Raw genomic sequence first — 24,619 nt, 5'->3', positions numbered from 1 at the left:
TTGACCTTGCTTGTTCCAGGTGTGAGAACGTCCACTGAGATAGTGACGCGCCATTTTATCGATATGGACCATGGCATTCCTCTAAACATCCATGCGAGACCCCGTTTGGTCGGACGAAGGCCTAATGAGATCGTCAACATAGAAACGGACGTTTTCCAAGAGAAATCTTACAAGCAGTATTCGTCGCAACATTTACGTGATGCCCTCATAGCTGTGAAAAAAGGATATAGTGTGTATGCTGCTTCTAATAAGTATGGGGTTCCGAGAAAGACTTTAAGGAATTGGATGGAGAAATATGATATAAAGAGTCAGTTTTCGAAAGGTAGGCGCGGTGCGAGGACCCAAATTTTGGATCCTTTGGACCTTATGGTGGAAAGGGGGTCTACCAAGTTTGAGGATACGTTGTAAGTTACGGCCGGATGCTGAAAGGTTACTCAATTTTGAGGACTGCTCAAAAATCAGTCTATTTCTGTGACACTTCAGATTTCTGCCACAGTTATAAGTAGTACTTGAAGTTGAATAACGTTTGAGTATTTCGAGGTTATCTTGCCAAATGTTATGTGTAAGTAGCTCGGTTGAAAGTGGGGCTCGTTTTACGAATTTTAGAGTGAATTGGAGTGAAGATATGTTAATTCAATCGCAAAAAAATAAACCCAAAGAAAATACCAAATTCTATATGATGAGTTAAATAAAAACTTTATATAATTGCATGCATTATTTAACTATATTTTTGCGGGGCTTCACTAACATACTTCGAAATATCGTGAAACGAGATCTTAATGCCGACGCCATAACTATCTAACCGTAAAGTATTTTCATTTCTAAACGAAATAAAATAGATTTTGCTATCAATATACTTAAACTGCTGTAAGATTAGAGGCCGTGTTTCAAAATAAAGTCACATATTAAATAATATCTATCTTAGCCACTGAACCGGGATTGTACTAAAAATAAGGCCCAAGTTTCATCACCTAAACATCCATTTTTCTTACACTTTCACTTTTTACTTTGAAAATTCATAACAGAAAAACTGACGTTTATGCTGTCGGTGACCTTGGGCCTAAATGAATAGAAATAAATATTCTCATAAGAAGTTGAAATCAGCCTTACACAAATTGAATTAAATAGTATAAATTAATTCAATTTAATTTTAAATTCTCCAAAATAATTATGCATTTCCCAAAATAACTTACTTACCCCAACGTTTAGTTGAGTAGACCATATTTCTCGAAGACCATTTGACTATAACGATAACTAAACCATAACCAGCCGTACATTTGCCGCCCATTGGTCAGATTGAAACTATGACAACTGAAAATGGTTCGGTTATCATTATAGTTAAATGGTGCAACTCACCATAAGTAAGTGACTTTATTTTGATTAACGATAATATTTGATAGTTATGTATACCTACAGGGAGAATAGAATTAAGAATCAACGAGCATAGATGTCGGCCGTAAGGTTACTGTAGCGAATTCATTTTGGGCATATCTGTACTACATCAACTTTTTAGGGACTCTTAAAAAAAGGTAGTTTTTTTCAATACCCTCAGAGTCTGCTCAGTAGTTAAAAAAATATAAGTGTTGATTTTTTATATATGTGTATAAACCCTTACATTTGTGTCACCATTTTGGCCATTTTTAACCGACTTCCCAAAAATGAGAAGTTTGTGTGTTTCTCCTATGTATAGATATGCCCCAATCTATGTGTCTAGTCTAATTTAAACTTAACGATTTATGTACCTACTTTATATGATTTTTACAGCGCTCATTAAGGGCCATTTTCACTGACAACATAAACGTCCGTTTTTAATAAAACAACCGTTTACTTTGAAAATTAAACAAGTAAATTCATTAACATTGTTTTAAGAAAACTGACGTTTATGTTATCGGTGAACTTGGCCGTTAATAAATTAATAGATATGAAAAAATCTGATGATGTGTGAATATTGACTTTTTTATAATGTTTTACAAATTGTGCAGGCGATTTTGACGCTAGCAAAAAAACTATACTTTAATTATTATTTGTGAAAAATCTAATGAAACTCATTTGGGTGCTTTATGCCATGAATATAAAAAAACGGATTAAAAATTAATTTACTTTTAAACTTTCCTCCTTTAAAAGTATTCTTTGCAAATGTCACTAAAAATGTCAATTTGTGTTTGGTCTGGCTTTCGTGCCAAAACTATTGAACCAAATTTAATGGAATTTGGTACACAGATATACCAGAACCCAGAGATACCTAGGTCCTTAAAGACTGTGGGAGTAATATATTATGTGTAAAATGGCTATAGTGACCCAATTTGAGTTTCACATCAATGTTTGTCAATGCTAATAATTCTGTTGTGAATTAAAATATTATGTTTATAATAAAACTACACGTTTACAATGTTACTAAGTGCCAATAGTTTATATACGCGACCAAAAACTAGAGTTATTCGAATTAATCGATTAGTCAGAATAATCTATACTTTGTCGTTTTAACCACGGAGGAATTATAGCGGAGATGACATAAGGAAGGTAGGTCAGGTGCCTTCTTGTAGGTACAGCAACGTACGGTAGGCGTGATCAATTACTAGAACTAACGAAACGTTCGGGTTCCTTGTCAAGTCAAAACCAATCTGTCAAATATTGGTCTTGATTGATTGGTGATTTTATTTTGAAAATAATAGACAGAAGAAGGCGTGTAAGGGCGGAGCTAGTAACGTTCTTCGTCCCCCGAAAACCCGCATTTTGGAGTGCTACTTTCTCAAGAGATTTTGCGTTATGACATCTCCGCTAGTCATTTTGTTCTCCATGGTTTTAACCAAAATTTTTTTACGATTTTTGACTTTTTTCACTTAAATCTTTAGTACTTTACTGACTAATCGGTTATTCGGCTGAATAGAATCGACTAAACTGACTAATGTAGTACTTTACCCAGTATATAACTTATAAATTATAAGTCAAATAATTTATAAACTATAAGTCAAATAATTTATAAACTATAAGTCAAATAATTATTGTTTTTAGTTCCTAATTCGCCAAAGTAGTGTTAATTCAACCCAAATATTTAGTAAATTATTAGTTTTTTTTTTGTTTGTTGATTATTTATAATAATTGTTGAGTTTTTTTCACTGGCAACGACTAATAGTGAGTAATTTAAACATAGATAAGTAATTACGGTACTTAAGCCCAAGTTCACCTACAACATAAACGTCCGTTTTTCTTAAACAACTATTATTTTGAAAATTTATCGTTATTTGGTTGGCAAGTTTCATCAAAATCCGTTCAGCCGTTTGCACATGAAGAAGTAACCAACATAACACATTAACAAAACTTTCGTATTTTTAATATTCATAGTAAACAGTTGTTTAAGAAAACGGACGTTTATGTTGTCGGTGAACTTGGGCCTTAATTTGTAACATATTGTATACTTAATTATTAGCGAGTGAATAATTGTACTATTTTTGTATTTAAATAAGTTGTCAAATAAATAGCGTTTTTTAGTCCATATACTTAAATAGGATAATTTATATAACTATAGGATAAAGTGATAAGAAAACTATTATTATATCGAAACGTAAAGATGAATGATGAGGTTTTTATAATGGTGAATTTTACAGCAATAACGAAAAAAACAACTAATAAGAGATAGATAAAGTGAATTACCAATTCTTTTTTACTCTGAAAATCTTTATTTAAACCAAATTTTATACAAGATTAATAATACCTACCAGTATGGTATATTCTTCTATTTTCATTAAGTTTAATATTTTATTTATTTTAAGGTACGTTTTGAGTGCCAACTGTCAACAGCAACTGCCGACCGCACATGCCGTGACTGCATGAAAACAATCCCTACTAATATTATAAAGGCGAAAGTAGCTCATACAGAGCTACTTTCGCCGTCTGTTACGCTTTCACGTCTAAACCACTGAACTGATTTTAATAAAATTTGGAACAGAGATAGAGCTGACCTTGGGAAAGAACATAGGATAGTTTTTATGCCCGACTTTTGAATAATTCTCTTGGAAACGCGATATAACCGAACTCTACGTGGGCGAAGCCGCGGGCGAAAGCTAGTTGATAAATAAGGCGACTGCTGCCTCTTCGATCCAAAACGGTTTCATACAAACCAGTAGAGCAGCTGCGACCGACTTCATGCAGTCGCTGCATGTGCTAGTCAGCATTCAAGACCTACTTTTAGGGTGCGTCCACATCTGGCGAATGCGCAGCACGCGAGCCGATCGCGAGCTGTCCGCGAGCTGCGCGCGTGCAGTCAATGCAATAGTTCGGTGCGCCTCTTTAGCGCAACTCACGCAAGGCTCGTATAGAGCGCGCGAGCGGCGCGCGATCTGCGCGCAATCAGTTCTCGCCCTTACAGTTCCGTATATTGGCTCAGTACTATCGAAGATGGCAGACGTCGCGCGCCGCCTGCGCGCCGCTCGCGTGCGGCGCTTAGGTCGCGCGCGAGCTGCGCGCGGGCCAAGCAGAAGCGGCGCACGAACAAAAATGCACGCGCGCAGCTCGCGGACAGCTCGCGATCGGCTCGCGTGCTGCGCATTCGCCAGATGTGGACGCACCCTTAGAATTTTATATCGAAAGGTAGCATATTTTAGTTACATAAAAAATATGTTTTCTGTATGTTATTTAAATGGATGGCTTTTAAACAGCCGGGACCATGCGGCAATATTGGTCACTTAATTAATTTATAAAATATCTACTAAAATAGAATTTATTTTTACAATATCTTTTTTTATCGTAACTAGTAAAATTTACGTGTACCTACTTATTTTACAATAAGGCAAAATAATTATTAATTAATATGAGTCGTGTAATAATTGTACTTAACTACATTATAAGGAAAATAATTTATATTGATAGGTAATTATTATTGTATAACTGTATTTTTAAAATGGGAATATTCCCATTGAGTACGTTTTTTTTGTATTTCGTGTAAACTTTCCCAAATGCTCATTATTTTATTCATAGTAAAACTATTAATAATCTTTTATTATTGTTATAAAAGTAATCTTATGAGCTTTCTTTCTATCTCATATCTACCTCGTAGAAAAGTATTCTTAAAATCTTGAAATAACTAATTTATGGGGTTCGAATTTTAAACAAAAAACATAACCCTTTCTTGGCAGTTGGGTAAAATAGGTGTTCACATGCAAGTTTAGCAGTGTTTGAAACATGATTTTATTTTATAAAAACATTGCAAAGTTTTATAATCTTAGAGCATTTTTCCTAAATTCCCATTCCTCTGGGAATGTGATTGTATGTAATGGGGAAGTTGTCAAATTTAATGGGAACGATGTCGTTTTTAATGGGAATAATGTCATTTTTAATGGGAACGTTGTCGTATCTAATGATAAAGTTGTCGTATGTAATGGGAAACTTGTCGTATTCAATGGGAATATACATAAGGCGACAGTATATAAGCGCTATGTGTTACGGGTGACTGTATCTACGGATAATAATTAATTATAATGAATTTTGTCGTGTAACTCTGGCTTTTCTTTCCTTAACCTATGGCATATTGAAGTCTTTTATGTTTAAAAAAGTAATCACATTTATTTTCTTTAATTGCTAAACCGAGCAGAAAATCTGCTTTTCTGAAAGCGCTCTTTCTTGATTCTGTACATTTCTGCTCGGATTTTTTTATCTACAAATATCTCCAACGTACAAACTCCATACCAAAAATAATTATAATCTTAATCGGTTCCGATGTTTAAAATTTAGTTTTGTCAAATGCCGTAACTATTGCTATCATCGTATTCCATGTTTCTCCTACAAAATGTCGGTCACCGATTTATCGGACATGGACATCCTGAAGTGTATTTTAACAATTGTCACAGAGTTCCCGATAGCCAACGTTCAGTGTCAATACGACAGCCCATCTGACACGGAGCCGGAGCGAGGTGGTGCGGTGGGAGTGGGTGGGGAGCTCCCCCCACAGAACCCGGGGGAGGGGGGCGTGGCTAGACCCCCTGCTGACCACACATACGATACGCGCGATGAGCCACCCGCATTTATTATACGACATGTTAATAACGTAAGTACGAGGGAAAATAAGTGTAATTATAATCTAAAATTGGTTTGTTTGCATCCATAAGTTTACTTTTAACTGTTTGGTAGCTACACTATTTCGGGGTGATATATTTTATCCGGGTGCGGGAAGTGTTTCTCCCTTGACGTGGGTGAAATCGCGGGAAAAAGCTTGTAATTGAAAGAGCAACTTTTAAATATTTTCGTAGAAGCAACGAACGCTACAATATTTAATAATATTTTGATGTTTTGAGAGGAATAGGTAACCTTTCAAGTCATTACCGTCTCCAAGAACTGGTGGTAGGTACATGGTTCCTAAAAAACATCGACGAAAAGAAAATTATATTTCGATCGGTTTAAAATTCTCGCACGAGACGGTTCAATTGCTTGATCTTGGAATCGTCATAGACCACCAAAAAGAAAGACTTCTTAATGAAATAACTATTATAACTATACTAAAGGAATACTATTATATTCTACTAAGTATACCTACGATATGATATTTCCAGGCGTTACACCTACAAAGTCCACCGCACTTCCGCGAGATCAGGCCCAAGATCATGACGATAGGGCCGGTCCTCCGACCCTCGTCCGCCTCCGTCAATGTCATACACGTCGGCGATCAGGCACAGGTATGTATTATTACTTTATTTAGGTATATACAAGGTCTTATGTAAATCCGGAAGCAGGATAGTTTCTTATGGAGAAGAACGGGCAAGAAACTCAGGGAATAAATGAATACAGTACCTAAACTTAAAGGTAGAACGAAAGGCGAGAGATATAAATGTGAGGAGTGGCATGGAGGTCTATGGGCTTCAAACTCCGACATAATGATTGAAGGTACCAGTTTCATCTGCCTCACGGACCACGTTGGTCATCTGCCTAGCCTTTTCCCTTCCATTCTGGGATAGGCTTCTAATCTGACCGCAGTAGCTGAGAACATGGGACAACTGCCTGTCTGACCTCCCCAACCCAGGCTTTGGGTAACACGATAGTCCTTCTGGGTCCCATAACTTAAGGTGGCTTCCGAAACTCGGATGAACTTTCTATGATATTAATACCACTAAAAATAAATGAGGTTAATCTACTATCCTAGCCAACCCAACTATGTTGGGGTCTTCTTCCAGTCTACCCAGATGCAGCTGAGAGCCCATGTTCTCCAGTCAGACAAAAAGACATGAGTTTGAGTCCCTATAAAATTAAGAAAACACTAGGCTGTACTATGAAGACTGGAATTTGACCCATAACATGTTCCTCAACCCTCAGAACATATCCTCCCCTCCGACGGAGTACAGCATGAACAAGCGCATCCGACGCAGCGAGGTGGTACTGCGGCAGGCCGCCGACTGCGTCAGCCGCGGCCTCACCTTCCAGACTGTCTCCGAGCAGTTCAACATACCCATCTCCACTATACGGTAAGCGTCATCTCCCGAGCCTTAGCTCTCTACCATCAGAACATATCCTGAAATATAATGGCAGCCGAGTCCGATGTCAGCCACAGTGGCTGTTCTCATGTAAGATCAGTCAGCCGCGCAGGACATGTTATAGTGCAGGCACATTAGCTTGGACTGCGGTGCACTCACTATTCCTTCACTCTCATAGCGCGATGCGACGACAATCCGACAACACCGGGTAGAGATCAGGCGCAGGACCGACATTAACGTGCGACACGATGCACGGGTGTATCAATCACCAACTCCTTGGCTCCGAGTTGCTTTGTGAAAGTTTCTAAAACAATAGTTTGTCTTTTTTCAGATTTTTCATGGCGCGGAAAGGCATTCTACCACGACGCAGAAGAGGGCGTAGTACCGCGGTAAGCATTTCTCAGTATAGTCTTGTATATTGGATTAAGTTTAGATGAGTGGAAATGTCTCTTAAGTTGATTTTATAATATGATCAAAATCGATTGAGTTATAGACACTCTGATTAATAATAAAGTAACATATAAATACTGTACAATAATAATTGTATCTCTCCACAGCCAAATAGACCATGTAGCAGTCCTGAACCACCCTTCCACATGCAGCATTTCAAACTACCAGACATGGTAGCCCTCAGGGCAGACGACGAAGACCCCCCAACGCAGTAGACCCCAAATTAAAGTCCACCCAATAACAAAATGGACCCCATAACAAAGTTATACCGTCGTGCAGTTGGTGATATTATTAACATGATGCCGTTGTCGGGTTGACCCCATATTAAAGTGGACCCCACCACGATGTGCTGAAAAAAACCAAGTATATAACTTTGTAAACTTGAGACATTGGTATCCTAAGATCTGTAGAAAAATTCTAATAATTTTGCAAGTAAACAATATGTTGACTAGGACGGTCTCTCAAGCCTTTTCCCAACGTTGGGGTCGGCTTCCAGTCTATACAAATGTTTGAAGTTTCAAAAAAATATATTCAAAAGTGATGACGAGGTTTTTCAAAAATAATATTATTTCTTGACTGAAAATCCGTCATTGTGACCAAAGCTACAGTATTTTACAAGAAACGACTTTGAAAACACTTGTATAAAGTATAAAAACACGTGAAGCGAATGCCTTAGAAAATACATAAATACACCATAATATATAAGGTGTATACATGGAAAGAAGGCCTTAAATATGTATGTATTTATTGTAATGTAAAAACCGTGTATTAGGTACACTATTTCGTAAATTGACCGGTTATTGTGAACTTTGGCTGGTTTGAAGTCATTCTGTGCAGCATATAAAAAAAATAAACCCACCGTAAAAAATGAAAAATACCCTTTTATTAAGCATATGACACCAGCTTCGTGAAAAGAAGTAAACCATCCAAATAGGTTCACCTGTTTAGGAGCCCCATTGCCGTTGCTCGTTGTTTGACGCTCTTTTTACGTCGCGGTTCAAAATATTATTATCTACTAGCTGGTGCCCGCGACTTCGTCTGCGCAGGTTTAGTATTTCGAACAATATGTTTACAAATTGTAGCCTATGTGTTATTCTGATGTATAAGCTATATTATTGTAAAGTTTCATTAAAATCCATTCAGTAGTTTTTGCGTGAAAGAGTAACAAACATCCATACATCCATACATACAAACTTTCGCGTTTATAATATTAGTAGCATTTATTTCCCAAGCCATTTAACAGAATAACCGGTTGATTTACTCTAATGACTTAAAAGAAATAATAACTCTAGTTATTTAACGTGGCCATAACTTTTTAATACAATAAAAAGACATTTCTGCGGTGGATACTGAATGAGGCCCAAGTTCACCGACAACATAAACGCCCGTTTATCTTAAAACAACTGTTTAAGTAATAATCATCATATATCTAGCCTTTTCCCAACTATGTACTTGAGTCACCTCCTCGACCCAGTTACCCGGTCAACCCAATACCCCTTGGTAAGACTGGTGTCAGACTTACTGGCTTCTGACTACCCGTAACGACTGCCAAGGATGTTCAATGACAGCCGGGATCTACAGTTTAACGTGCCATCCGAAACACAGTCATTGGTGTCTAAGATATACTTAGAAACACTTAAATATTCAGTTGTTTAAAAAAACTGACGTTTATGTTGAACTTGAGCCTAAATATTAAATTTTATCTAAAAACGAAAATAACTCCTGACTTACGCCATTAGTAAGATATATAATACAGATGTTTAATTATTCACAATATACATATTTACATTAGATATATAATTAATCTAAAAAATATAAACTGTGAATATTAGAATTTAGAATCTCAGTAACGTACCCTTGTATAAAATATATAATGTAGCCGTGTACAACCCGTGCCAATAAAGAATGGGATTAGAAATCGCGACAGCTGTATTTACCTCTCGCTCACGTGCTATAGTGTATGAGCGAGAGGTAAATACAGCTGTCGCGATTTCTAATCCCATTCTTTATCGGCACGGGTAGTAATAACCAATTATATGTAATAACCAATTTGACGATAATTTTGCCCAGCAGTGGGTAAGTTAAATATTCATAATTTGTATGCTAAACAAACTCTTTTGGAGTACCAATCTTTTTTATGTGAAAAATAATTTGACTTTTTAAAATCTCATAGTGATCTTTTATATTAAACTTATGTTAAAATATGTTGGGGAAAAGATCTCATATCGATATAAAACAATCATTTAATTTAATTCAAAGGAGCATTTTCAAAAATCTTCATTATAAAACTCAGTGCATATTACGTCAAGTAACGGCCGTTCCCAATAATCTATCTATGTATATGATGAGATGCTTACTAAATATAATTTTGATTCCTATCTCTAGTAAGTAAAACAACAGATTTATAGAATATTGGGAACGCCCGTAAGGGACGTTATTTTGCAAAGCTGCAGGTGCCTAAAATTCTGCGTTTAATTTTAAAATGGGCCTAACTAGAAGACTGGCAGATTTTTTTTTTTCGATAAACTTCTTTATGAAAATATCTTTTTTTTTGCAAAATATTTAGGTGAATTTCGCACATCTAGATCTAAAGAGGGCTAATTGAAAAATATATATATATGTCGGAGATAGTCAATAGTACGGTCACTAAACGTCACGCAAGCGCGCCAAATTGTTGTTTCACCGGAAACGCCGCCAGAGGGCGCGCTTGCGTGACGTTTAGTGACCGTACTATTGACTATCTCCGACATATATGTTTTGCACGCACCTATGCACATGCTGTTGGTCGAAGTTTATTCGTTTAAGGAATTTGATGGTATGCGTAACTAACTACATTTTTTAGTTAACCTCCTTTAGATCTAGGTGTGCGATTTATAAAATGACTCGATTTTTCATTTTATTGGTTTTTACCATGAACTCCAATTTTAACTTCACATTTACCAGTAAATCTCTTTAGATTAATTGATTTCGTGGTACCATAGAGAAGTCTGTACATAATTAATAATATAAGTACTATATAATTATGTAATAGATGTGGCCTTTATGTCTAGACAATTGTCACTATTTTTACTTAAAAATAGAATTGTAGAATGGCAATATGGCTATGCAATATTTCGCGAAAATTTCAACAAAAAAAAACTGTGCAATAATGAATATACTGCATTTTGTTTTTGACATTGTGAATAACATAATAATCTGATTAATTTTAAGTAGAAATTGATTGTCCAATGAAAATAGCACGAAATATTGCAAAGCGGACATGTAACTGAAAGCGTGTAGGCTTTGTAGAATGTGGTACCTTGTAGGGCACTATTTAGTGCCAAGTAACACTAAACACAATGTAGACATGTAGACTAAAAGTACCAAGTGACACTTGAAAACTTATATTCCGAATTACAGTCACAAACGAGTATTATTTTATAAGTGGCACACTAACGCCATCCAGTGTCAAGTAGCGGGACTAATCGTTTTATTTTTGTAATAATAGATGGCGTTGTACGCCGAGAAAAGTATTTTTACACGAGTTTAAGTTTCGGCAGCTATTTTTGAACGAAGGATATTTTTTATTGTGAAAAACAGTATTATTATTACAATTGAACAAATTTGTTTGTTTTTTTTTACTAAGTTATTGTGCGAAATGTCCGTTGTTTGGGCAGTATGCGGATTGGCCGGGTAAAATGCACTTGTTAACGAATCAACCGGTCAATCTAGATACTGCGTTTAGTTATGGTTTTTGTTTGTGATATCAACTTTTCTGTGGTATATTAGCTGTTTTCCGCGGGCTGTTTTGCTTCCTGGAGGTATAAAAATCGATATCTGGGAAATAAACTGCTTTGGATTAAAATAATGTCACTTCTGTTAATCGTTTTGATGGAAAAAAATATTTTTACTTTTTGGTTGTCAATTTAAGCAAAATAAGTATACTTATATTCATACGTTGTGGGAAAAATCTATGAAGTTTTCATATAAATTGCATATATGTAGAAACTAACCGTTTTTTGAAAGATCATTTAGTTAATTATAACAAAATCATTTTCAGTTGTTAAATCTGTGATGTGACCAATGGTCGACAAGTAAAGGTACGGCTGGTTATCGTTATAGTTAAATAAATAGTTTAACTCAAAAGTATTGAATTTAACTAGTTATCAACTACCTTATTATTTAAGTTAAAAAGGCAAGTAACACCGCGTGTAACAGCTAGTATATGACAGAGAGAGTGTGCCGTGAAGTGAGCCGCGGTCACGCCTAGCCAGTGTAGCTAATATACCAGCGGCAATACAACCCTATTTTGTGTACTTTGTGGCCTTTTATTTCATTTTCCCTGGATAACCTTAATCCTACTAATATCCTACTAGTCCTACTTCCTACCAATATTATAAATCCTACTAATATTATAAATGTGCAAGTTTGTGAGAATGTGTGGATGTATGTTTGTTATTCTTTCACGCAAAAATTGCTGGGATGCTGTGTTGAAATTTGGTATGTAGATGGATGAAACCCTGGATTAACACAGGCTACTTTTTATCAACAAACCACGCATAAACTACAGCATCCTTTTTGAGAAAACTACATCCCTCGCCATGATAAAAGGTACACACTTCTTCTTCTTCTTTTTGTTTATGGCTCCTTCATTTGTATCGAAGATTTTGCCAACGTCAAGGTAGGAAATGACACTGATCGGTTTTTAATTAAAAACACACTTATTTTTTATTCTGACATGTTACAAGCTACCCGCCTATATTACTGCCAAGTTTCGTTAAACTGTAGGTCTCGGCTGTCATTGAACATCCTTGGCAGTCGTTACGGGTAGTCAGAAGCCAGTAAGTCTGACACCAGTCTAACCAAGGGGTATTGGGTTGCCCGGGTAACTGGGTTTAGGAGGTCAGATTGGCAGTCGCTTCTTGTAAAGCACTGGTACTCAGCTGAATCCGGTTAGACTGGAAGCCGACCCCATGATTGGGAAAAGGCTCGAAGGATGATGACTACTGCCAGGTTTCATAAAAAAACACGAGTGCATTGCGCCGGGGGCTACGCTCCCTCACGTTGCACCCACAGCGGAGTCATTTGTTAAATAAATTGTTTTAAAAACTAAAAAACACGCTAGTCATGTATTGTCATCAGAACTCAGAGCGTGTGCAAAATTTCATCCTAATCGAAGACCGGGAAATGGGTCAAATTAAGATTTTCTTACATACATAGTCACAAGTGAAGCTAATATAAGAGTGTTAAAATGCATCCCTTACTATAAAGAACACAATACCTCTTGATGGGACTGGTTGTCAGACTTTCTGGCTTTAACCCAGACCGAGGGCCCACATCTCCCGAAACTAGGTAAGTAGGTACTAGCCATGATATAAATGGTATTTTTTTAGCGATGGAAAAAATCCCGCTGTGGGTTAGCAGCGGTGAAGTGAAGTGTCAGACTCTTACTGACTAAAAATCCATCGTGTTCCTTCGTAGGCCTTTTATGTACCATCAGGGCCGCGGTAACTCTTTCGAACAATCCCGCAGCCCCAGCAGGCGACGTAGATCATCTGCCATTCACAAACCACGTTGAATGAATTTACCTACCTTACCTACGTGCTGTATAATATATTTTTAGGGTTCCGTAAGGGTAAAAGGGGACCCTATTGTTTTTGCTCCTCTGTCCGTTCGTCCTTATGTCACCAGACTGTATCTCATGAATCGTGATAGTTAGAGAGTTGAAATTTTCACAGATGATGTATTTCTATTGCCGCTATAACAACAAATGAAAACTAGAATAAATTAAATATTTTGGGGGGCTCCCATACAACAAACGTGATTTTTTGCAAATTTTTGCTCGATATCCATAAATATAATTATATAGAATATTAGTTTGGATGGTATGGAACCATACGTGCGCGAGTCTGACTCGCACTTGGCCGTTTTTTTTTTGCTAAACAACAATCATAATATTTAGATTCAGACACGAGACTAAACTTGTATACTTAAATAATAATACGTTCAGTGTGTTTGTGAACTTCTAAGAGTACAGTCATTTACAAGTCACGTTATAAGGTAGATACTACATGGAATCATATAAAATATTTTTTTAAATATTTTCTTAAAAATCTTGTTCGAAAAAAAAATATATTTAGTTAATCTACTTATTAAGTGCTTAAAATTATTGGTAATTTGATTTAAAAAGTCTAGGGCTGTAGGATTTTTTTTTTATTTTATTAATTTGCAAAAAATATAGGGAATATACCTCTAGGGTAATAAGGGAGTTTAGGGTGCCTAAATGTTATAGTCAAATTGGATAAAATTAATGAACAGTGTTTATAATTTTTCTTCTGATATTTGTCAACCGTAACCATACAGGTTGAAATAAACTTAGTTCGGGTGGTCCCTATGTTTAGAATTAGTACTGTTTTTTATTTTATTATTGCCTGTATGTAGATATATTAGCCTAGATTAACTTAGTTTATCCGATTGTTATTATTAAGACAGTTTGTTTTACCTCAACATCTGAGACATTTTAATTAGGTACTAATTCATGTGATCTATGTTTTTTAAATAAATTTTTATTTTAATTATGATAAAGGACAATTAAAGCTTATAATTTTTCGCTGTTTTTAACCGGCATCTCTATTCGCATGTTTTTTATTGATGTACCTAGCATTTTTTTTAACAGCTCACGTGTACCTAAGTAATTAAATTTTTTTGTATATGCTTTGTACTCACAATCTTTAATTTTGATTCAGGAATATAAAAAACAACGTTAACTTATAAAACAATAAAAAACTGAAGTGAAGTGAAACATAAACCAGTCAAAAGAAGCAATTATTCTTTGGTAAGTTGTTTTTTTTTATTATTTAAAACCCACTAAGTAGGTTTTATCATTGTGAGTCTTATGTTTTCCTGTATGTAAGTATCTAATAATAAAAATAAAAAAGTCAGCATTTGCATTTATATGGCATTCAAACTTGATTGTGAAATACCAAACTTATTTTGTTTTTTTGGAAATGCTTTCCTTAGTGCTCAAAACTGTCTAAGAAAGATAAATTATCTATATAAAATTAAGTTAGAATATTAATCATGCTAAATGGGTTTGCATGAAATAACACAACTAAGTAATTTTTTAACATAGTATAACAGTAACGAAACCTTCCTTTTTTTAAAGAAAGCTCTTTGAGAGCCCTTTATTTTAGTCTATGGTCAAATTTAATTCCACCGCGAACATGGTGTTTCAGACCATTTAAAAAACATTAGCAAAAAAAATTACTCTCATTTTAACATGAAGGTAAGTAGTTGATACTCTGCACACGATTTTATAGACTACTAGCTTCCGCCCGGTTATATCGCGTTTCCAAGAGAATTCTTCAAAAGTCCGGGATAAAAACTATCCTATGTTCTTTCTCAAGGTCAACTCTATCTCTGTACCAAATTTTATTAAAATCAGTTCAGTGGTTTAGACGTGAAAGCGTAACAGACAGACAGAGTTACTTTCGCATTTATAATATTAGTAGGGAAGTAGGGATATCAACGTTTCATCCATGTAATGTTTTGATAAATAAATTGTCTTTATCTAATCGATTCACTAGTTTCCCCGAAAACCAGGTGAAACCACTCAAAAACCTAGTTTCCATAAAGCATAGATTACTTAATATTAACTTACGGCCAGTTTCTTCATCAAAAGTTAAAGTTAAAGTAATGTCTAAAGTAAAAGTAACGGTCAAATTCGTTTTTTCAAGGCTAAAGTGACAGCAAAACTAATAGAAAAACTGAATTTGACCGCTACTTTTACTTTAGACATTACTTTGACTTTTACTTTGGCTTTAACTTTTGATGAAGAAACTGGCTGTTAGTACCTAAGTAATGGATTAAACAGTATAACTTAGTTTGTGTGCTTAGCTCTGTTTGTGTGAATGACGACTGCAAATGTCAATAGCGTTTACTTGCTTAGCTAAGTACGTATTGTGTACGACTGTACCACGGAGGAAGGAAAGATAGCGGAGATGCCGTAAGGAAGGTAGGTCAGGCGCCTTCTTGTAGCTCAAGCTACGTACGGTAGCCGTGATCAGTTGCTAGAACTAACGAGACGTTTGGGTTCCTTGTTAAATCAAAACTAATCTGTATTTGAAAAATTGGTAATTTTATTTTGAAAAGAATGGGTAGGTTGTATATGATATGAATAGGAAGTGTGAGTGTCAGTATGACGAGTGACAGGAAAACATGGAAGAGGATGACATATTGCGCCGACCCCAAATAAAATTGGGAACAGGGCAGGAGGAAGAAGAGTTCTATACGTAGAAGTCCCCCTCGCCCCGCATGTTGGCGCGCTACTTTCTTAAGAAATTTGGCGTTATGACATCTCCAGTAGTCATTTTGTTCTCCATGGACTGTACGTACCTACTGTGAAATGGATGATAGGTACGCTTAAATTCATTCCTACATCCTACATTGTCATCATCATCCTCCTGCCCTCATCCCAATTTTATTTGTGGTCGGCGCAGCATGTCTTCTCCTTCCATATTCTTCTATCTGCCGTCATCTCACAAGTAACGTTCTTTCCAGCCATTTCGACTTTCACACAATCCATCCAACGTTATCATTCGACTGTCATTAACCGATTTCTATAGTCGCTTAATACATATCCACATAGTTTATGCTTTCTGTAATGTAGGTACTAATAATGTGTAGGTAACTACATAAACATTAAAGCGGACCCTACTGGGTACATTCTTCTATTGTAGAATAAAAAGAGCACAGGTAGGAAGAAACAATTGTCACAATGTATCTCAAAAACGTCTGCACAATTCTCGGAGGTCATGCCACATGCATGACGTATATTGAGTATTTGTTCGCACATGTGTCTGTATGTTTGTTCATAAAACTTGTATGTATATAGCCAGTGCATCATTCAATGTAGGTTTACCTATAACACACTGCAAACTTTTAGTCGGCCGATAGTTTGTTTGGGCTTATAAACCAGTATGAAGATGAATGGTAGTACGCACATTACAAAGATCAGGTATTTAGCCGGTATCAGACCGACTGAAAATTTTGATTGGAATCAAGATTTTCTTTGACAAATTGGCAACAGGTCGGCCGACTGTTTAGTCTGCAGTATGCTACTCTTCGTGCGTATAATTTGTATAAATATTATAGGTTCTAAGTTCATCAAATAAGTCTAGATAAACATATTAATTGTACCTACGTCTGTGTGTTGGTCAAATGTTAAGCTGCAGAAATCTGTATTTTTTTTTTAAATTATCCTGTTTAATTTGGTGACGCTTATGGAGTAGGAAAAGTCTAGGCAAATGTTAACGAAAATGTGTGAAAACTAGAAATTGATAAAGTATTCTTTGAAAGATCTTAAATCACACTTGTATTTGTTTAGATCCGGGAATGTAGGTACCCAATGTATAAGTAATATTCTAATTTACTTTTAGCTAATTTTATAATTAACTAATAGGAACTTACTATATGTAGGTATAATATACATACTTAGGCTTTTTTTTAACGACGTCACAAATCATCAATGTCCCCTCCCGCTGTAGGTTAGCAGCGGTGAGGGAATGTCAGACTCTTACTGACTGAAAACCGTCGTGTTCCGTCGTAAGTTTTTTTATGTAAGTACCAGGGCCACGGAAACTCTTTCGGACAATCCCGCAGCCCCGGCAGACCTTGGCCCTGCTGGGTCCCGCAGGCTTCCACTGAGAACTAACTTCTCCGCGCATCTAGATTAAAAGTAGCGTATTGCCTTTCTCGGTAAATAGATTAAGATACAGTAGAATAAAGTATTTTTAAAATCGGACCAGTAGTTACTGAGATAAGCATGTTCAAGCAATAAAACTAATTTTAATAGTGTCTATTAATAATCCCTACTAATCTCTACCTACTCATATTATAAATGCGAAAGTAACTCTGTCTGTCTGTTACGCTTTCACGTCTAAACCACTGAACTGATTTCAATAAAATTTGGTACAGAGATAGAGTTGACCTTGAGAAAGAACATAGGATAGTTTTTATCCCTGACTTTTGTAGAATTCTCTTGGAAACGCGATATAACCGAAATCTACGCGGGCGAAGCCGCGGACGGAAGCTACTAGTTCATAAAACGATAAAGGTATTTTTTATAAGTATGTATTTTGTAATTATAACGTGTAGGGACTGTAGGGAGGTACTTGTCATAATTATATAGGTACTTCGCTTGATAAAAAAACTAAAAAAACTAGGTAAGTAAAAAAACGTAACAGATTATTATCTAAGTATATCAATCCAATTATCTCAAGCCTACACAGTTAAAGCGATTGTGAACGCAAAAAAATATTGTTTGTTCCTAAAATAGAACGATAACTGACGTCTATACGGATCGGTGTTTACACGTGAAAAATAATTTTCTTCGCAAAAAATATGTTTTTTTAAATCAAACAGTACCTGTGTAAGGAAATAGGTACGTCAGTATAACACGTGCGTATCTAGTCTATAATTATTTTTTTACTGAATTATCAAATGCTTATGTAACTGCTTCTAGTTTCTACTTATATTATCTGCGTAGCCTTTTCTCAACTATGTTGGGGTCGGCTTCCAGTCTAACCGAATGCAGCTGAGTACCAGTGTGCCACAAGGAGCGACTGCCTATCTGAACTACACAACCCAGTTACCCGGGTTACCTACTTGGTAAGACTTGTTATCAGACTTTCTGGCTTCTGACTTCCCGTAACGATTGCCAAAGATATTGAAATGATAACCATATGAATCATATTACTTACCGATAAGATAGGTATTAGGTAAGTATACCGAAGTGGTGATCGTCCCATCGCGATATGAGAGTGAAGGAATAGTGAGTGCACCTGTGTCCAAGCAAATGTGCGTGCACTATAATATGTCCTGCGCAGCTGGCTGATCTCCTTAAAGAATTATGTAGCTGATATATTCATAAGTACTAAGGTACGTGAATTTGTTTGTTTTTACTCCGATGGAGTGTTAATTAATAACAAATATTAGTTTACAAGTCCGGAAAACGTGAGTCTATAATATGTTACTCTGGCCCTTCAAGGAAACAATTATGTGCTAATAAACTGTATTATGTACCATTGTATGTACCTAATACCATTTAACATGGTGATAAAAAACACATATCTCCAATATTTATAGTCAATGTTTTGGAGAATACCCTTGTGGCCTAGTGAGTAAAGAACCAACCTCTCGAGTATGAGTGTGTGGGTTCGATTCCAGATCGGGCAAGTACAATGCAACTTTTCTAAGTTTGCACGTACTTACTGCCCTCTCAGTAAGAGTGCCCTCTTCTTCGAGTCTAAGTGCCCTCTGTAACACAGGTTTCGGAGGGCACTGCACAGGTTCAAGTCCCGGCTGTCATTTGAACATCTTTGGCACTTTGGCAGTCTTACCAGTCTTATTGGGCTGCCCAGGTAAATGGTTTGAGGAGGTCAGATAGGCAGTCGCTCCTTGTGGCACACTGGTAGGTACTCAGCTGATTCCGGTTAGCATGGAAGCCGACCCTAACATAGTTGGCAAAAGGCTCGGGAGATTATTTCAGTTTTAGTTTTTTATTTTTTTGCTTTACTAAGACAGTTCTTTATTTTTATTGTAAATATCTTTGCTTAAATTGAATAAACCTTCTACAAGGTATTATTTTGTTGTTTTTAAAGTTAGCGCGCACATGATTCGAGTACCTAACTTGATAATAAGTTAAGTAAGCAATCAATGAAGTCACGCGAATTCCGTGTAGCTATAAATATTAAATAACGTTAAAATGCTTTATGACTATTCTGATAAAACTTCAATTGATTCATTATTAGAATTTATAATTGCATTTTATTGCAATTAGTTGAAATCATTTAAATGTAACTTAGGTCCGGTTGCTCGAAGTTCGGTTACGTCAAAGTTTGAAGCGGTTCTTAACGATCGGTCTTTCAGATTTGACAGCTGGATTATAAATTTAATTTTCTCAGTTTAATTAAAACCTGGTATTTGTAGTATCTTCCACGCGTAAGCCAAAGTGAGATACTAGTTTATTGACGGGATAATTTGGGAAGATGAATTTTGTACTGCATTAAAATTATTGTCTAGGTCTAATGTAGAAATTTTCTTACTAAGCGACATGTGTTTTTTTATTATTGTTGTTCGATTTATTTATTTAAAAGCAGTACATAATCTGGATCAAGCCAATAATATCTAATAACCCAATTTTGAAGTAAATTACTCCATAAACTTGAATTAATATCAAAATCAACAATTTTCAAGAACACACACGGGAACTACTAACTTGAAATGGACGAATCTTTATCAACCTACAGTTAATCGGGCAAACCGATGAAACTAGGCGAATGATGAAGACTGGTGGTCAGACTTACTAGCTTCTGATTACCCGTAACGACTGTCAAAGATGTTCAAATGACAGCCGGGACCTATTTAAAGTGGCTCTGCAAAATAAGGATATTATATGCCGTGTCTTTACACAAATTGCCAAAATACGCAAATATTTAGCTTGTTGACTGTAAATTGTAAATATTGGTTTTGATCCGAACTTAAGGCTAATTCATTTACCTACTGTCGGACACTGACCTCTAATATATGTACAGTCAAGTTCAGGTCAGTGGTAACAGTTTTATAGGAAAATCGTACTTATTACTATTGAGTTAAGGTGCATGACAGTTACCACTGATGTGCTATCTACCGTACAAGAATATTGCACTTTTGAAGGCCAAGATTATTTTATTTAGTCATTTCTAGGTAGGTAACCTTAGTATAGGTCACCATTTTTGCTTTATTTAACTCTAGAAGTTATATGTATACCTATCTATGCCGTCATTTATCATCCTTTGGCACATGCGTTACGTGTAGTCAGAAGCCAGTAAGTCTGACTTCAGTCTTACCAAGAGGTATTGGGTTGCCCGGGTAACTGGATTGAGGCGGTCAGATAGGCTGCCGTTCCTTGTGGCACACTGGTACTCAGCTGCATCTGGTGTGACTTAAAGCCGACCTCAACATAGTTGGGAAAAGGCTCGGGAGATGATGGAAGCACTTAAAAGGGATATCTGTTTGTACTTCAGTATGATAAAACTAAAGAGTTTGTTTCTAAAACGCTAATTTCAGGAACTGTCGATTCAATTTGTTTTTTAAATTAGATTACAAGACGTAATCATTTACAAATACCTATTTGAATAAAGTCATTAAATTATATAATATCCTTTTAATCAATTACAATCAAAGTTCATTAATGCTTTCATCCGTCAAATCCTTCGTGTTTAGAATAACTAATTAGAAATGAATTATGTATGTAGTTAGTATGTTAATTCAACACTTTTTAAATCTAAAATCCTTCCTTCCTTATTAACTTTAACTACTCATCTATATGTCTAATTACATCTATACTAATCTATACTAATATTACAAAGAGGAAAACTTTGTTGGTTTGGTTGTAATGGATAAACTCAAAAACTGCTTTACCGATTTTAAATATTCTTTCACCATTAGAATGCTATATTATCTGCGAGTAACATAGGCTATATTTTATCCCAGTGCGGGCAATAGTTACCACGGCACGCGGGCGACACCGCGGGAAAACGGCTAGTGTAAGATATATTTAGAAGTAGATATTAGGTCTTTACCTATAAAAATTGCCGTTCTGCGGTAATGGCCATTTCAAATCATAATATTTTTTGTTTGGCTAAGAATTGTAATTTCAAATTAATTTTATTAAAAAAGCATGGAATTCATCTTCCAAAAGTAGTCATTAGTTTATTGATTAGTGCTACATTGTCATCGCATTTCAATCTTCTTCTTCATCGTGGATACGTTAAAAAATCAAGTTATTATGGAATACGAGGTACCGTGGTGTAGCAACGCGGCACAAGCGGCACGTAACATCAACGACGTTTACGGAGCTAACACTGCTAACCAACGCACCACCTGTTATTGGTGTGCTCGCTTCCGTTTTGGAAATTTCGACCTGAAAGTTGAACCGAAGACTTTGGTCGACAACGATGAATTAAAGGCGATTGTGGAAGCTGATGATACACAATCTATGGCTAAAGGTTTCGAAGTTAGCGTCAAAACAATATTGATCCATTTGCGTCAAATTGGCAAGGTAAAAAAGCTTAACAAATGGGTATCCCACGAACTCAACGACGTGCCTTGCACTGCTCAACAGACACACAAATTAATGATTTTTTCCGTTGTCCGCCAGTCACCAGACCTTGCGCCCAAGTTTTTATCGGGTAAAAAATTCAGTACCCGAGGGGCAGTAAAAAATGCCTTTGAACAAATGTTTGCCTCCTGTCCAGCTAATTTCTTTAAGAAGGGCATCAATTCACTGCCACTGCCTTGGCAAAGAAGCATTGATTGCATGGGTAATTACTTTCACATATTTCCCGTTATGTACCTTCTTCTCGTGTCGTGTCTCTTGTTGTAATTTCCGTACTCTGTGTTGTAATTCGTATTTTTTTTTATTTTTATATCAATTTTTTTTTTGTTGTTGTTTTGTTTTGTATTTTTCTCTTTTTTTCCTTGTGTCACTCGCGTGAATAAAACGTTTTTCTTTCTTTCTTTCTTTCATACGACTTTTGCATCACTTACACAATAACTGGTATTTGAAAATAAATATATTTTTTTTATGTATGGTACCTATTTGAAAAAGTATATATTTTTATGTAGTTTCTTTGTTTCATAACTGTCTTAAGTTGTTTACGATCTGACAGGTTGTGTTGTGTACTCAACAAAGCTTTTGATTCCACCAACCGTGGGATATCTTGTAAAAACGCGTATAAATTAATAAAAAAAAACTAAATGCAAATTGTTTATCTCAAAAAACTGCATTTTCCTGACATCATCCATCCTCCGAGCCTTTTCCCAATCATGTTGGGGTCGGCTTCCAGTCTAACCGGATTCAGCTGAGTACCATTTCATTTTCCTGACATATTGCAGTATATATTAATTTAATAACTATATTTTACTTTGGAAGTTATTTTCACTTAGGGGTGCCACAAGGTCACATGTTAGGTCCACTGCTTTTTAACCGACCTCAAAAAGAATGTTCTTAGTTTTCACTGTTAGTATGTATGTGCACGAGTATCTTGCGTTTGGTTAAACCGATTTCGATGCAATTTTCAGCACAGTATTTATCAGATTTCATCATCCTCCGAGCCTTTTTCCCAAGCTATGTTGGGGTCGGCTATGATATGGTTTTAGGTAATATTGAAGTCGGTTTAATTGTTTTGTATACCTAAAGTAATTTCTTTGTTACTAGTATTCAAGACACGTGAAGAGTGAATCAAGATGGTACCCCGTCCCGCGCCGCAGTCATCTACCCCTCCTCTGATACCCGAGTTCTTCGCCGGGAGGGAAGTATTCATTACCGGAGCTACTGGCTTTATGGGAAAGGTAAGTTCTTATAAAAACTATTTATAATTTCAGATATTAAAATACAGTGGTCAGTTTCACTGGTAACTGATAAAGTCTCTGTGTTCCTGCTTTTGATCTCTCTCCGGTGGTGTCTGATTGTCGTCCCATCGCGCTATGAGAGTGAAGGAATAGTGAGTGCACCTATGCCAAGCTAATGCGCCTGCACTATAATATGTCCTGCGCAACTGGCTGATCTCCTTATATGAGAACAGTGGCCGTGGCCGACAATCGGCTAGGAGGATATCGTCATCACTCATAATATACTTATTACTTCCTAATAGCTATCTTTCTACGTCAAAATACGAAATTAGGAAATAAACTTTGCTTAGATCATGACATGAATAATTCTATCAAGTGTAAGATTGACCATGAACTTAGTGCAATTTGCAAGCAGATTCTGTGAGAATTCTTAATGAATATTATTATGATGGATAAAGATGATGTTTTAAATACTAAACCATAGTTTTAAACTGTACTGTTATTACTTACCCCAAAAAAGGTAAACATACGTTCGACACGAGAGTTTAAGAAAATTCTCCATACACAATTTTTTTTAATACGTGACGAATGCCTGTTTAACTTTTTTGTAGTCATATATTCTATTTAGTTTCACCCTGGCGGATGTTTTGTTCAATTTTTCCGAGCGGAGCGGATCCTACGGGAAGAGAACCTTCTTCGATACTAATATTATAAAGAGGAAAACTTTGTTTGTTTGTTTGGTTGTAATGGATAAACTCAAAAACTACTGGACCGATTTTAAATATTCTTTCACAATTAGAAAGCTATATTATCTGCGAGTAACATAGGCTATATTTTATCCCGGTGCGGGCAGTAGCTCCCACGGGACGCGGGTGAAAGCGCGGGAAAACGGCTAGTATTCTATAAAAAAGAAGCTTTACTTGTTTTCTTACAGTTTACGATATACTTTTGATTATAACAATCACAACACAATTTATTTACTAACCCATCCTAACATAAATGTAATGAATGAACAACAATGTATTCCATCAGTTGTTACAGTGGAGACAGTTGTAAACATCTATTCTATTCCATCAGGTCCTGGTGGAGCGACTGCTGTGGACATGTCGCGACATCTCCCGGCTGCACCTACTTCTGCGAGAGAAGAAGGACGTGGCCCCAGAGAAAAGACTCTCCCAGTTGAAGCAGTCACAGGTAAGTCATCATCTCCCGAGCCTTTCCCAACTATGTTGGGGTCGGCTTCCAGTGTAACCGGATGCAGCTGAGTACCAGTGTGCCACAAGGAGCGACTGCCTATCGGGCCTCTTCAATCCAGTTACCCGGGCAACCCCTTGGTTAGA

At 36.2% G+C, this 24,619-nt stretch overlaps 2 protein-coding genes across 7 annotated transcripts in view; both read left to right on the top strand.

The window, feature by feature from the left end:
* Positions 1 to 9,385, top strand: part of LOC124643882 (protein bric-a-brac 2-like) — a 40,656-nt gene extending 31,271 nt beyond the window's left edge. Inside the window, exons 8-13 of one of the 3 annotated variants that reach the window (XM_047183011.1) lie at positions 5,844 to 6,040; positions 6,543 to 6,665; positions 7,300 to 7,448; positions 7,789 to 7,846; positions 8,015 to 8,152; positions 8,237 to 9,385. In XM_047183011.1, the coding sequence (XP_047038967.1) occupies positions 5,844 to 6,040; positions 6,543 to 6,665; positions 7,300 to 7,448; positions 7,789 to 7,846; positions 8,015 to 8,122 (635 nt within the window). In that variant the 3' untranslated portion in view covers positions 8,123 to 8,152; positions 8,237 to 9,385. Of the gene's footprint in view, positions 1 to 19; positions 2,376 to 5,843; positions 6,041 to 6,542; positions 6,666 to 7,299; positions 7,449 to 7,788; positions 7,847 to 8,014; positions 8,171 to 8,236 lie in introns of those variants that run through there. The other 2 variants (XM_047183010.1, XM_047183012.1) reach the window with 2 other exon arrangements.
* Positions 9,386 to 13,902: 4,517 nt separating this feature from the next.
* LOC124643791 (putative fatty acyl-CoA reductase CG5065) overlaps positions 13,903 to 24,619 on the top strand; it is a 28,771-nt gene continuing 18,054 nt past the window's right edge. The window contains exons 1-4 of one of the 4 annotated variants that reach the window (XM_047182885.1): positions 13,903 to 13,946; positions 14,633 to 14,721; positions 23,146 to 23,279; positions 24,357 to 24,473. In XM_047182885.1, the coding sequence (XP_047038841.1) occupies positions 23,175 to 23,279; positions 24,357 to 24,473 (222 nt within the window). In that variant the 5' untranslated portion in view covers positions 13,903 to 13,946; positions 14,633 to 14,721; positions 23,146 to 23,174. Of the gene's footprint in view, positions 13,947 to 14,632; positions 14,722 to 18,210; positions 18,345 to 18,668; positions 18,825 to 23,145; positions 23,280 to 24,356; positions 24,474 to 24,619 lie in introns of those variants that run through there. The other 3 variants (XM_047182887.1, XM_047182888.1, XM_047182886.1) reach the window with 3 other exon arrangements.

The sequence above is a fragment of the Helicoverpa zea genome, chromosome 28, assembly GCF_022581195.2.
Source record: "Helicoverpa zea isolate HzStark_Cry1AcR chromosome 28, ilHelZeax1.1, whole genome shotgun sequence".
Taxonomy (NCBI): Eukaryota; Metazoa; Arthropoda; class Insecta; order Lepidoptera; family Noctuidae; genus Helicoverpa; species Helicoverpa zea.
The sequence above is the reverse complement of the archived record's forward strand: the minus strand, read 5'-3'. Positions and strand labels throughout refer to the sequence as shown.